Source organism: Camponotus floridanus, unplaced genomic scaffold (genome assembly GCF_003227725.1).
Source record: "Camponotus floridanus strain SB8 unplaced genomic scaffold, Cflo_v7.5 scaffold241, whole genome shotgun sequence".
Lineage (NCBI taxonomy): Eukaryota > Metazoa > Arthropoda > Insecta > Hymenoptera > Formicidae > Camponotus > Camponotus floridanus.
This window is the reverse complement of record NW_020229372.1, coordinates 107,501-122,153: the sequence shown is the minus strand read 5'-3', so window position 1 is coordinate 122,153 and position 14,653 is coordinate 107,501. Positions and strand designations below refer to the sequence as shown.

Sequence of the window (14,653 nt, the reverse complement as noted above, 5' to 3'; positions counted from 1 at the left end):
ATACTGCACTTATTTACTGCAAAGTCAAGTAGGCGAGATATAACGATTCTATGTGCACGCGCAATCAGTCACTGTTGAAGAAGAGGTCGATCTACAATTTATTTCTGTCTCGACGATGAGAGGGAGTGAAATTAACTGAAAAAAATTCAGATAAAATAAAGCATGATTAATTATACTAATTAATCATATTATGTTGATTAATATGATTAAGCATGCTTTCAACAATTGTTGGCAGCAAGTTGACAGACAGTTGAAAGGAAAAGATATAAATCGTCGTCTTTCTCGTTTCATTATGAGAGACGTAATTTAAAGAATAGATTCTTTAGATTCGCAGCACAGATTCCGAAGACAATTTCGTATCAAATATTTCCTTCCCGCATCCGCAATCAGATCGAATTCAGATCTACCTCATCTGAAACAGAACGAGTGGCTAATGATAGGAAAAAAAATAAAAATGCATAGATGCAATTCTAAACATTTTTCTTAGACTCTAGATGGTAGTAGATTTATATGCAGGGTGTAGAAGAGAGGCTGTAGTTACAAGGTACTACATATAATACAATATTGTAATACAAAATTCCTTCTCGGATTAAAGAATGTAATTTTAAGATATTATGATTAATATTCGATTATCGAGAGACATGAGAATGCTTAGATTGGAAAAAAAGGAAAGAAAAAAAATCACATTAAACGATTGTATTCACCTATTTATTTATTGTCGCACCGTCGTACTCTGTCTCAGCGAAGTAATCTTCGAAAGAAATATATTTATAAGGTAATACAATAAAGTATATTATACATACACATCTCTTATTATGCATGAGATCCTAAATTTAATCATTCTATGCGAATGATATTGGGAATTCAATTTTTTAAATAAAAAATTGTGCTGTTTAGAGATGTAATAAAACCATTTTTTTCTAATAGAAATCAAATGTTTAAAAAAAAATTTCATTTTTCATATTTATAAATTTCTTCACATATTTTCTTTAATATGACGAAAAAAATTCTTACATTTTTAATTTATCTTTTTTCGAGAATAACTTTTGCTGCAAATTATACCTAACACATGATTTGGATAATTTTTCAATTATATGCATAACGGGAAAATTTTTATTATACATCTAACTAAAAATTATTCGAATTATATCATAATAATTAATATCATTTTAATTGAAAAATCTCATAATATAATCCATTAATAATTACTTTCGCGAAAGATAAATTAAAAATATAAAAGAGAATTTTAATGTTTTTATTAAAATATTAATTAAAGTACAGTTTGAAAATTACAAACTGTTTTATAATAAGGATAAATTATTTATCTCAATTTAGTTTTGGAAATTGATTTGATTATAAAAACAGTAATGAAGTAACTATATGTGGCTAATTGAAATGCAATCTGTATTTAAGATAATTGTTAGTTCTATCATTCATGAAAAATCAAAAATAATGAAAAACCAATTTGCAAAACTGTTTAAATATTTGAAAAAATGAAACTTATTATGTTTCCATAAAAAAATTATTTTATGAAAAAAGGAACTTTTATTCTTTTTCTATTTACATCTCTAATGCTATCTCTCTCAATCATGATTTATATAGGGTGGCTCCGAACGTTCCAGCCAGACTTTGAGATTTTGTAGGAAATTTAATTCTGAACAAAAAATTTCGTATAAACATGGGTCGAAAAATGCTTCCTTCAGAAGTTATCGCTCAAAAACCTCTGATGAAGGAAGAGCAAAAGGTGAAAAGAAAATGAAACTAAATAAATTTCTTGAAAAAAAAACGATAAAAATAAAAATCTTTTTCTTTTATGAAAATAAAATAATTTTTTTTTAACTAATATTTTAGTAATGGCACGTAATAGTAGAAAATTTATAAAGACGTTTTTCAGGAAATTTATTTAGTTTCATTTTCTTTTCACCTTTGCTCTTCCTTCATCAGAGGTTTTTGAGCGATAACTTTATAAGGAAGCATTTTTCGAGTCATGTTTATATGAAATTTTTTGTTCAGAATTAAATTTCCTACAAGATTTCAAAGTCTGGCTGGAACATTCGGGGCCACTCTGTATATTAATATATTTTCACTCTTATGACATCATTTTTTGTCTGTATATTTTATCAAGAACTCTAACAGGATTATCTTCTCCGCATAAGTAAGCCCAAAGATGAATACATTTCAAAACTATTGTAAAAGAATTACTGTTTTATTTTTGTCTCGATACAATTGTACAATATCGTACATATCAAAACGTACAATAATCGGAATACAATATAAGTTAACATTATTACAACAAGTTTTCCTAGTCTGTTGGCTATAAGAACAGACAGATGAATCACATGTGCCTGTAGTAGAGCGTATTTTCTTTTTTTTTTTTTCTTTTTATATACGAGGTTCTTATTTTCGGCAGTGCGTGTACGATCGATTTCATCGATAAATAACAAGTATGTATAGAAAACAGGAAAACTTTAACGCTTAAACGAATATCCTTATTTCATTACCTTTAAAGATTAATATACGTACATTCTCACTGGAGTAATAATTACAGCGCGTAAAAAAAATATTTGCACATCGCATTTTTTCCTTAACTAATTTCTTACAACTTTATTTATGAGAGAAAAAAACATTACGTTACGCATATATAAAGTGTTTTATTTAAAATATATTAATATAGATGAGACCCAATATATTTCAAAATATATACTAATATATTTCTTTTGGAATAAGAAAGAATAAAAACTATATATTTTGAAAAGAATGAGATGAGCAAATATCATCTCCCGCGTATTTCAACTTTAGAACACTCTCGGATGTATTTACACGTGTATTTGTAAGACCGAGTGAAGATAGGCAGATATGTTGGAGCAAGTATCCGTAACAAGTACATTGGCAGTGTGTAACATTGTCAGTGTAACAATATTTAACGCGCACAAAATTGCGCTCGTCCTTCTCTAATTAGCAGTAGTACAATTGTTTCACCTCAAAGTATTCTCAAAGTGATGGGAAGATTATACAGGGTTTATCCAAAGTGTGGAAACCCCTTAATATTTCGAAAAATACGCATTTAAAAAAAAAATGTTTCATACAAAAGTTATAGGGCTTTATGTGGCGCATTACACAGCAACATTATTATGACCTCGAATAGCGTTGTCAAGGTTACGTGAAGGTCATTTTGAATTTCTTAAATGGAACCCCCTATATATTTTTGCATATTTTTGTAGCTTATTTCGAGAGCTTTCCAAAACACTATAAATAAACATTTTTTCATCAAGTACTTTTCGAATTATGAGGCTTGAAATCATTTCTTAATTTTACATAAACCATAAAACAACCTTTAAAATATTCATTTTTTGATTATCTTACCTGAATACTTTATGTACAAAATAATGGGTGGAATCAATTGGTGTAATGGAAACGCAAGTTATTTAAAAAAAAAATATGGAATTGTTAATTGCAAATTACATATTTTTTCTTCGAAACAACTATGTGTTTTCTATACACCAATTGATTTCTCTCATTGCCTAAGTTATACAATACTTATTCGAATTTCTCTCATTATTTTGTACATAAAAGTATTAAGGTAAGATAATCGAAAAATGAATATTTTATAAGATATTTTATGGTTTATGTAAAATTAAGAAATGATTTCAAGCTTCATAACTCGAAAAGTATTTCATGGAAAAATAATTTATTATAGTGTTTTGAAAAGCTCTCAAGATAAGTTGCAAGATAATGTAATAAAAAATATAGGGTTCCATTTAAAAAATTGAAGCTGATCTCCACATAACCTTGAGAACACTATTAGAGGTCATAATAATGTCGCTGTGTAATGCGCCATATAAAACCCTATAACTTTTTTACGAAACATTTTTTTTTTTAAATGCGTATTTTTCGAAATATTAAGGGGTTTCTACACTTTTGTGGAACCCTGTATGTCATCTATCAGACCCGAAATTGAATCTTGGAATTTATGAAATTTTATTTGGTGTGTAAAACTATATGCGAGGTGAGAAAAATCGTGACGGGCAAGAAGAGAGGAATGAGAAGAAGATATCTCTCAAGTCGAATCCACCAAGCACTCGAGGATTAAATCAGCGTTAGCGATCACATTAATAGCTATATAGCAATCATAAGATTACGATGAACACACAACAACTCGGCACAATGCGGCAACACGTTAACGTAATAATGTAGCGCACAGCACTATCATGTTCAAAATCAGCGAGCCGCAAAGTAACGCGGAGAGCCAGCCGGAGCTAGCAACGATCGTCGTCGTCGTCGTCGTCGTCGTCGTCGCCGTCGTCGTCGTCGTCCTAGTGCGATGATCTGGAAATGCTGGCGTTAAATCCTTCGGGCTGCCAACATTCGCCTCGCGAACATAATTCTCCTGTTCTTCGATTCGTGGTGAATGATTCGCATGTGATGCATGATACGACCATCGGGTGGCATCCGACACGATAGAGCAACGATCGAACTCGTGCACGGATGGCTCGCGGGAAGGGGCAAAGTTGGAGGAACCGGCCGACCCGAAGCCGGAGCTCTGACTGGACGATCGTGAAAGCGTCGGCGGGGTTGCGGTCATCATGTGACCCTCTTGCCAGTAACCCCCGGCCACCCACGAAGTTTGCGTCACCGACCTGAGTTTCGGCGGCGACAAGATATATCTTCTATTCCCGGATCCGAACTTCTTGAACAGATTCTCGGAGCTCGTCGTGCTGTATATTTTTCGCTCGAAGATTGCTGGTGCTGCTTTCGCAGGATTCTTGCCATATCTTGATGTGTCTTCGCTTAGGAAGAGGGTGCTCAGGCTGTGATTCAAGCAACAGCCATCTAGCAGCCTGTTATTATTCTGAGAGTTTAGATGATTATCGTTGTTATTGTCTGCAACGGTAGACAGCTTTTGTCTCAATCTGAAGATAGATAAAAATACATGTAATAATAATGTGAAGATTAAATATAAAATAATTAAATTACACATACACACTCACTTTCAGAAATTGTTAGGAATACTCTAAGATTAGTTTTTGTAAATAGATCTACACGGTAAAAAAACATTTTGTATTTCTGTTAAAATTTTCTCGTGTAAAAATTTTTGTGTTACATTTTTAACATACTCTTATGTTAATGTAACATATTATCGTTGCGTTATTATTATTTTGACATTTCTGCGTTAATATTCACCGTTTCTAAAAGTTAAAATAACACAATTAATATGTAAATGCACGAATTTTTGATGAAATAAGTTATATGTTAAAATGAACAGATAAGTTGTGCTATTTTTCTCTCTATAACAGTTTCCATATGTTAAATCGACATATCTCTTCTGTTATTTATCATAAAAATGTAAGAATAACATTTTTAAATGTAAGAATAATATTTTCTTCTAATTAAATTTAACATTATAAATATGTTAATTTAACATAAACTTTATTTCCAGATAAAATTTAAGTGTTACTTTTGTGTTAATTTTTAAACATATTACTTGTGTTATTTATTTACATACTTGCCTTCTGTTAAATTAACATTAAAATTAAAGTGGATAAATTGGGACATGTGAAATATGTTAAATTTAACACAAAATTTTTTACTGCATAGGATCGCGGAAATTCGTTACATCACTACATTTTTCTCTACAATCGCTTTTATTTTTGAGATATATCGTCGTTTCTTTTTGGGATACTTTTGGGACACTCTGTATATAAAATAAATGAAATAGAAGTATTTCGTTTAAAAATAAAATCAATATAGAATACTTGCATTGCTGAATGCGATTTGATTTCAGTAGAAGATACTTCGCCTGTTACATAGACTGACGATTCAACACCATTGATTATTTCATTAGAAGTGTTATTTTTGCTTTCACTGTGGTTCTGTAACGTGAATTGAGGTGCAACATTTCGTGGATGCAGTTTGAGCTTTTTGAATGCCACTGAGCCTATTAATGTATTTTTATTTGAAATAAGTTTTATACTCAAGAAACCTGTAATAAACGCGCATACTTGTATCTGAAAAAAAAAGAATAAACTAAATGTTCATGTAAAAATATATTTCATAAATGCTAGATATTTTATTGCATTTAACTCACCATGCAATGCACAATGTCCATCATAAGCCAGACATTTTGAAAAGTTGAATTCTTGATGTAAACAAAACTAATAATACAAAACCATAAAAATATCAATAATATGTCGAGTCTCTTCCTCTTTGAATTTGCCCAACAAGCGCACAAGTAAAAAAATAAACCGCCAATCGGTAACCAAATAGAGTCATGATTGTATACAATAATTGGAATCAGGATTGTCGACATAACTCGGGAAAATATTTCCAATTTTCTCCGTATTCTTTTGTCCGTATTCTGCAAGAAAACTGACATGATTATTCGTTGCAATAATTGTGCATGTTTACAGCAGTATCTATCTAATTGTGTATAACATTTTGTCTCATACAATATACAGGGTGTCCCAAAAGTCCCGGACCGGTCGAATATTTCATAAACTATGCACTTTAGAAAGAAACGTTTCAGACAAAAGTTGTATGGCTTGAAGGGGGCCAGATAGTAGCAATGATTTGACATGGGAGAATCATTTGAAAGTCACGTAAAGATCAATCAATAACCATCAATTTCTTAAATGGAACTCCCTATTTTATTACATACTCGTGTAGCTTATCTCGAGAGCTTTCCAAAACACTATAATTAAATATTTCTTCATTGAGTACTTTTCGAGTTATGAGGCTTGAAACCATTTCTTAATAACCTAAACATAAACCGTAAAATATCTTGTAAAATATTTATTTTTCGATTATCTTATCTTAATAATTTTATGTACAAAATCTTGAGAGGAATCAATTGGTGTAAAGAACAAACATAGTGGTTTTTAAGAAAAAAATATGTAATTTGCAATTAACAATTACATATTTTTTTTAAAACAACTGTGTTTTCTTTACACCAATTGATTCCTCTCATTATTTTGTACATAAAATTATTAAGGTAAGATAATCGAAAAATGAATATTTTACTAGATATTTTATGGTTTATGCAAAATTAAGAAATGATTTCATCCTCATTTCAGCCTCATAACTCGAAAAGTACTCAATGAAGAAATACTTTATTATAGTGTTTTGGAAAGTTCTCGAGATAAGCTACACGAATATATAATAAAAAATAGGGAGTTCCATTTAAGAAATTGACGGTGATCTTCACGTGACTTTCAAATGACTCTCCCATGTCAAATCATTGCCACTATCTGATGGTCCCCTTCAAGCCATACAACTTTTGTCTGAAACATTGCTTTCTAAAATGCATAGTTTATGAAATATTCGACCGGTCCGGGACTTTTGGGACACCCTGTATACCACTTTAAAAATGTATACTTACACCGATAAGCATTTTAATCGGTTTCTGTCTGAAGAATAACATTTTATAACAAGTTAACCATAATGCTTGTTTATTCAATACAGTCTGTACTGTCAATTTGCAATTGTTGCACAGCGGATATCTCTTCTCTAGATATTTCTTGAACTTTGTCAACTCAGCATTGTAATGTCTCTCACTTTTTGGTTCAAAGTTGGATAATTCTAACAATTTTAGATTTTCCTGCTTGTTGCAATCTTCACAGAGGTGATTCATGGAGATGTTGCGCGAATTGCTTTGTTTGATTAGTCTGCAGTATCTTGTAGACATATTTGATGTTGCATATTGTTCTGGGATATTATACATGTAATCACCATTCTGAAATAAGTACTATTCATATAGCACTATTCTAAAGTAATCGTTTTTTAATATGTTAGCCCTCCATGACAAAAAATATGACTCCAAAAAAATGATCCCAAAATAAAAAAATAATAAAATTCAAAACACGAAAATAATATTTCGCGACATTCCTGCAAAAACTCAATATCAATAATAAGAAAAATGTATATGAGCGAGTAGTTCAAATTGTTTTCATTTAAAAAATTTGACTTTGGACACTGTAGTTTGTCAATAAATTCTTAAATGTGTTTTAATTTTTTAATAAATTATAGTATTCTTAAATGTGTCTAATAAATGTGTTTTTAAATGTGTAATTTTTTTCAGGAAATCTTTTTTCCTTTTATACATGTTATTTTTATTTTGAGACTCCCTTAATATATCATCATGACTTTCACTATGGGTTTTGCGATTCTCAATTTGAAAAACACTGTTCTAAAGAAATTTTTTATTATAAATATAAAAATAAGATTAAGATGTATTGAAAGTACAAGTTTCTTCAATTATTTTTTACCTTGGAGAAGCCATTGTATTGTTCGCACCAAGAGCACAACCACCAATTTAAATCCTCCTTCCAAATTTTTGAGTTATTGTTGCAGAACCAGCAGTTTACATTTACAGGCCATCTCACTCTGCAAAATATATAATTGAAATATTAGAGAATATACTTCAGAAAGTACAATTATATACAGGGTGTTCCTAGAGTGACTACTTATTTCAATGAAATAAGAGATATTTTTAAAAGTTGTCATATTGGCATAATAATATATCCGTTGTTATATAAATTCATATATTTATAAAAAAATTCATTGCTTCATACTATGAAAAATTATAATATGTACACTAATTAGTTTTTTTGTCTGATATTATTAAATCTGAAATAGAATCTGTAGAAAAATTAAAAGCTGATTTAAATTAAAATTACAGCTTAAGAAAATCATATACTAAATTGATCCAAAAGATAACATCTGCAATGCTTGAACATGTGTTCTGTAAAACAGTGATCGCTTTGAGATTTATAAAGATATTGTGATGGTCATGTCAGAAATAACTTAATATTAATTAAATTAGGTAAAAATTAATAATTTAATTAAATGCATAAAATATATATTTTGTTTAAATATATATATATTTTTTTTTTCTTTTTAATATGTCTTACGTGTTTTTTATACTTATTTAGCAAAATATCATTTTTAAGAACACTCTGTATATAAATATGTATATCTTGACAACTCACTTTAACCTGTGGAAGACTGTGAGACACGTAACGAGAATTAAAAGCATCGGAGCAAGCATGGATACGCGATCGAATGTCAAGAGACTAGGATCAGATCCCGTCATCGCGTTCGTTGATAAGAGTACTAAAGTTAAAAAATACAAATGCGCGACGACGATGTTTCTCTAAAAATCTATAGAGATCCTGATACATATATATATATATATATATAGATATATATATTTTATTACTGTATTAACTGTACGCTGCATCTCCCGCCAAGCGTACGAAGAGTGAATACACCATAACCTGAAAGACAATCTCCATCCCCTGTATTTGTACGTGCAAATGAAATATGGACGCCAAATTACAATCGGCAAGGCCTCCTTTGAATCTCACCGATCGTCGCACATTGAACACCCATTTGTTGACAAATTATTGTTATATTATTATCCACCTCACTGTCACGCTATGCACGACACGTGCCGATGCTTCACCCGCTTCAGTGCCGTTGCCGCGCCATCTGGTGTTGACGATCTGCATATATATATTAAGATGCATTTTCACGTGCCGCTGAAACTGATCATTTGAGCGACAAAAATGATCACGTGACGACTTTTGTCGCTAAACTATTAGGGCCTATCCCATGGACGTAAGAAATACTGGACAGAGTGTATTGCTGCGGGGGTGAAGCTCAAAGGGTGAGGGGAAAGAAATGTTTACTGCAACCACTGAAATATATCTATACTGGAAGAGGCACTGGCTTTGTTTGCCGTAGACGGAAAGCGTGCCTGCGATAGATAGATGTTTGGGGATTGCTATCTCGTTTTTTCCGGCGCTGCGTCTGCGCAGAACGAAACAAGTCACATGATGTACAGGCGAAATCGAAAGTTTAGTTTTTTGCTTGGCTTATTGAGGTAACGGTGGCAATGTGGCATGTTCTGAAACATTTTATTTTAATCAATTCGAAAAAAGACATTAATGTCAAATTCTTGATGTTTGAAATAGATTTTGTGTTTCAATAAGTTAATATATCTCTATATAGTTCTCGGTTCTCGAACCGTTACAGTGACGTCCTTCCTAACCTTCCTTATGATACAAACACTCTTGGATCTGACTGTACAACAAAGACAGGTAGCCCCTAAATCTTCCCTCTCTCTCGGCACGCTTTCTGCAGCTCAGTGCCTCTTCCAGTATGTATATATTTCAGTGACTGCAACGGAATATGAGGCATGTAAGATGGCGACGGATATTAATTTCACGGAGTGTGATATTTTTGAATTTCTTAATATTCAAAAATGATTCGGAATAACACAGCGATTTCAGATGATAGATGATTTCACGGAATCTCTCATATTTTATTCGATTTATGTCCGTGCGACGTGAAAATAGATGCTAAATCTGATGTATCTAAGATGCCCGCGACAATAAACCCCTTACCCCTCAGATTTCACTCCCCTCGTCTAAGGCCCGGTTCTACCAAGGTCTGTAAATGAACGGCTGGAGGGGAAGGAAGGTCTTCGCATGAGCGCCATTTTGGGGCCACGAAGTATGTGTGAGTGTGTGTTGTACGAGAAGAGTGAGTGAGTAATAGTAAAAGTGGAAGGTGGAATTGATATATATAGTATTAAAAAATACATGTAATAATGCCAGGCTGTTGTGCGAAAAATTGTCGCAATCGTGCAGAACAAGGATTTCGTCTTTTTAGATTTCCTGCTGATGAAAAACGTAAACAAATTTGGATTAAACAGTGTGCTAAACATCCAAAAGGAGATTCGAGGTTATGTGAGGTATTATTGAATCTGAGTAAATAATTTTGTAATACGACTGTTTGATTCTAAAACATAATACAAAACTGTAAAAAAATATCAAAAATTAAAAGCACTTTTGTCTACCCTTAACCTCTTTTATATATTGATACATTGACAGCTCTGAAAACTTAGGTTAACATATGGAAGATAGCGACCGCCATGTTGGGGCCAAATGTGTAAATATGAATGCGAAGACCTTCCTTCCCCTCCCGCCGTTCATTTACAGACCTTGGGTTCCACAATCCAGTTAATCCGAGTTTAAGTAGTGAATGGACCAATCAGGACCCAGTTTAACGTATTAAACTCCGATTAACTCGAGTTGTGGAACTGGGCCTAAGAGTACTTTATGCTCTGTCCAGTATTTCTTACGTCCATGTGTGCTACGCAGAATGATGATATGCGTGTGAGCCGCATCCTTTTCCTGACATTACTGTTTATCAGTTTAATTTCTGACAAATTGAATTTATTTAATAATCTGGATTCCTTGTTGGGATTCAAAATATTAAAAAGATTATTAGAAATTAGGCTGATAAATGGGAAAAATGGCTCATTTATTGCGTGTGTGAAATATTCCTACTATCGAGTGTCGATAATCTATATAGAATGAATCAAGTCATCTTTTTAGTCATTATATGGACAAGACAAAGTCACTGAATTCGAGTCATCTCACATAGCATGCATATTCAAAAGACATCCAGAAGAAAACATTCTTAGGCGATTGGACATCTTCAGGATGTCCTGTGAATGTCTCTTGGACATATAGATGCTATGTGGAATGAGACGACTTTTAGCCATCTTTCCGTCGACTTAACGATGTCAGTAAAAGATATCTGTGACAAAAAAACGTCCAGTTTTAGTAATACTTTTGGTGTGCTGTGTGAGATACTAATAATTAAAAGAGAAAGGACAAGAACTTTTTTCTTTTTTCTTTTGCGCTTTGTTATTCTTACTCAATTTTTAATTGTTGTTTAATACAGTTCTGTATTTTAACCGTAAAATAAAATTTATAAATTTATAATTCGCTACTCTACATTCTCTTATACTCTATGCTTTGTATATGTATGCTTGCTATACATTCATCTTTATTTAAATATCTCATGAAATATATATAATAATAATAATAACAATAATAATGTTATTTTTTGTAACATCAAAATTTTACACATTCAATATAAACGTAAGCGTTGTCTACGCAATCGATTATCCAACTCTGCTAATTGCCGAAGAAAACCATTATTTGGATGAATATCTCGATTTGTGCGAACTAAATGTATAGCATCAGTTGCTAACATATTCTTCTTTATCATTAAATATGCGAGAACACACGTAGCACTACGAGATACACCCTGCATGCAATTTACGAAAGCTTTACCTAAAAAAATAACAGAATTTGTATTTATGTGAATTTATGACACGCATTAAGAAAATATGTAATTATAATTAAGTTACCTCCAGTAGATACTGCTTCATCAATAAAATTAGCTGCTATATAAAAGTATTTACTAATATCTACGGAAGGTAAATCTGTAACTTGTAAGCCAAGATATTTTATCGTTGTATCAGCGTAATAATTATTATCTGTATTTACAAATCCATATCTCCTTCCTTCCGCTGCATTCAATAAATGTGTTATACCTAACATTTTAAGATACTTTTTGTTTTTTGCTGTAATTCTAAATAAGAAAATTATTAAAAAGTTTAAAAAAATATATATATATATTACTTTATACTATGCATATACAGGATGAGTTTTATTTCCTGTGTCAAACTTTTTATCATACGAGATTATCGACTGTAATTATAATAAATTGATCGATACACAGATGTCAGTTATTTGGACCGACTGTATCGATTCATATACAGAGTATCCCAAAAGTCTGGACACAGTCGAATATCACATAGAATGCATTTTAGAACAAAACGCTTTAGACAAAAGTTGTAAGGATTAAAAAGATATACTGTAACATCCATTTGACATTGAGCGACGTCGCCAAGCTTAGGGCAAGGTCAACTTGAATTTTTTAAATGGAACCCTCTATTTTTTATTCCATATTTTTGTAGCTTACCTCGAGAGCTTTCCAAAACACTATAATAAAGTATTTCTTCATTGAATACTTTTCAAGTTACGAGGCTTGAAGTAATTTTTTAATTTTACATAAACCATAAAATATCTAGTAAAAAATTCATTTTTGGATTATTTTACCTTAATACTTTTATGTACAAAATAATGAGAGGAATCAATTGGTGTAAAGAAAACATACAGTTGTTTCGAAGAAAAAATATGTAATTTACAATTAACAATTCCATATTTTTTCTTCGAAACAACTGTATGTTTTCTTTACACCAATTGATTCCTCTCATTATTTTGTACATAAAAGTATTAAAATAAAATAATCCAAAAATGAATTTTTTACTAGATATTTTATGGTTTATGTAAAATTAAAAAATTACTTCCCTAACAGCACACATGTCCAAAAGATGTCCAAAGGACATCCATAGAATATCCCGATCTCCTATGGATATCCTATGGATATCCTTTGGATATCTTTCGGACATGTGTGCTGTTAGGGTTCAAGCCTCGTAACTTGAAAAGTATTCAATGAAGAAATACTTTATTATAATGTTTTGGAAAGCTCTCGAGGTAAGCTACAAAAATATGCAATAAAAAATAGGGGGTTCCATTTAAAAAATTCAAGTTGACCTTGCCCTAAACTTGGCGACGTCACTCAATGTCAAATGGATGTTACAGTTAAATATATCTTTTTAATCTTTACAACTTTTGTCTAAATCATTTTGTTCTAAAATGCATTCTATACAAGATATTCGACTGTGTCCAGACTTTTGGGACACTCTGTATAATATGTACAAATTAAAAAGTGAATCAAATATCGAATATGTATACGTAGCTCTAATAATAATAATAATAAATCCATACCACATAATTTGATTCACCTTTTAATTTGTACATATTATATATGGATCGATACGGCCGATCCAAATAACTGACATCTGTGTATTGATCAATTTATTATAATGCAGTCGATAATCTCTCGTATAATAAAAAATTTGACACAGGAAATAAAACTCACCCTGTATATTTGTTTCTATACTTACCCATCGCCAATATATATTCCAGGATATACTTCATCGCAATCAATGTCTTGCTGAGCACGATAATATTGCAAATTATCCAAATTAGGATTAAATCCAGGTAATGGTTTAAATTCCAACTTTTTTTCAGCTGTCGCCCAAATAGCTAATGTTAATTGACGTTCTGTAGTTTCTCCTCCTGGTAATGGTAGCTGAAAATTTAGAATATATTAAATAAATATATTAAATATAAATTAATAAAAAAAAAAACAAATAGAAGAAATTATTATTTTTAAATTTTATTTTTTGTATTGTATTAAATACTATTCAAAAAAAAAATAGGAAACACTTTTTGTACCCTAAAAATTGAACTATTTTCAAACCGCTGAAAAATCATCGTAGACAAAAAATTAAAAAAGCATTTTGAAGCTTGAAGTTTCAACTTTAACGCGCAGTTGGTGGTTTAAAAAATTTTTTTATCTTCCTTATTCTGTGCTTTAAAAAAGAACACACTGAATAGTTTCTTAAAATTATGTATTTTTAATACGCCGCAACTTAATGAAAAAAACTTTTCTCGAGAAATTCAACTAAAATTTCATGAACTATAACATTTTGTCTATAAAATGCTTTTTCTTAAATTTTCCTATGATTTCTTTTTGATTGAGCTACATGACTTCGAAACTAATATTTTTTTATGAAGAAAATTAAAAAAAAAAGCGTTGTTTTTTAAAGCGCAGAATAAGGAAGATAAAAATTTTAAAAACCAACAACTGCGCATTGAAACTTCAA

At 31.0% G+C, this 14,653-nt stretch overlaps 2 protein-coding genes across 4 annotated transcripts in view; both read right to left on the bottom strand.

The window, feature by feature from the left end:
* Window positions 1-3,694: 3,694 nt before the first annotated feature.
* LOC109609769 lies at window positions 3,695-10,420 on the bottom strand. 2 transcript variants are annotated; one of them, XM_025409117.1, is made up of 8 exons: window positions 10,404-10,420; window positions 9,215-9,500; window positions 8,985-9,156; window positions 8,262-8,379; window positions 7,376-7,729; window positions 6,086-6,355; window positions 5,758-6,005; window positions 3,695-4,910 (listed from the first exon to the last, which is right to left on the bottom strand). In XM_025409117.1, the coding sequence occupies exons 3-8, from the start codon at window positions 9,086-9,088 to the stop codon at window positions 4,178-4,180; spliced, it is 1,827 nt and encodes a 608-aa protein (XP_025264902.1). In that variant the 5' UTR covers window positions 9,089-9,156; window positions 9,215-9,500; window positions 10,404-10,420; the 3' UTR covers window positions 3,695-4,177. The 2 variants fall into 2 exon arrangements, with proteins under 2 accessions (XP_025264902.1, XP_025264901.1); XM_025409116.1 differs by having other exon boundaries at window positions 8,985-9,500.
* Window positions 10,421-11,715: 1,295 nt separating this feature from the next.
* LOC105248161 (dual specificity protein phosphatase 3) overlaps window positions 11,716-14,653 on the bottom strand; it is a 12,711-nt gene continuing 9,773 nt past the window's right edge. For both annotated transcript variants that reach the window (XM_025409112.1, XM_025409111.1), the window contains 3 exons: window positions 13,889-14,076; window positions 12,224-12,447; window positions 11,716-12,146 (listed from right to left, as the gene is read on the bottom strand). In XM_025409112.1, coding sequence (XP_025264897.1) covers window positions 11,941-12,146; window positions 12,224-12,447; window positions 13,889-14,076 — 618 coding nt within the window. In that variant the 3' untranslated portion in view covers window positions 11,716-11,940. The remainder of the gene's footprint in view (window positions 12,147-12,223; window positions 12,448-13,888; window positions 14,077-14,653) is intronic.

Coding starts and splice junctions, on each gene's coding strand:
- LOC109609769 (XM_025409116.1), bottom strand. CDS start 9,088: ATGACGGGATCTGATCCTAGTCTCTTGACATTCGATCGCGTATCCATG. Junction 8,380..8,984: donor ACAGTCTTCCACAGGTTAAA/GTGAGTTGTCAA, acceptor TATATTTTGCAG/AGTGAGATGGCCTGTAAATG. Junction 6,006..6,085: donor TGGACATTGTGCATTGCATG/GTGAGTTAAATG, acceptor TTTTTTTTTCAG/ATACAAGTATGCGCGTTTAT.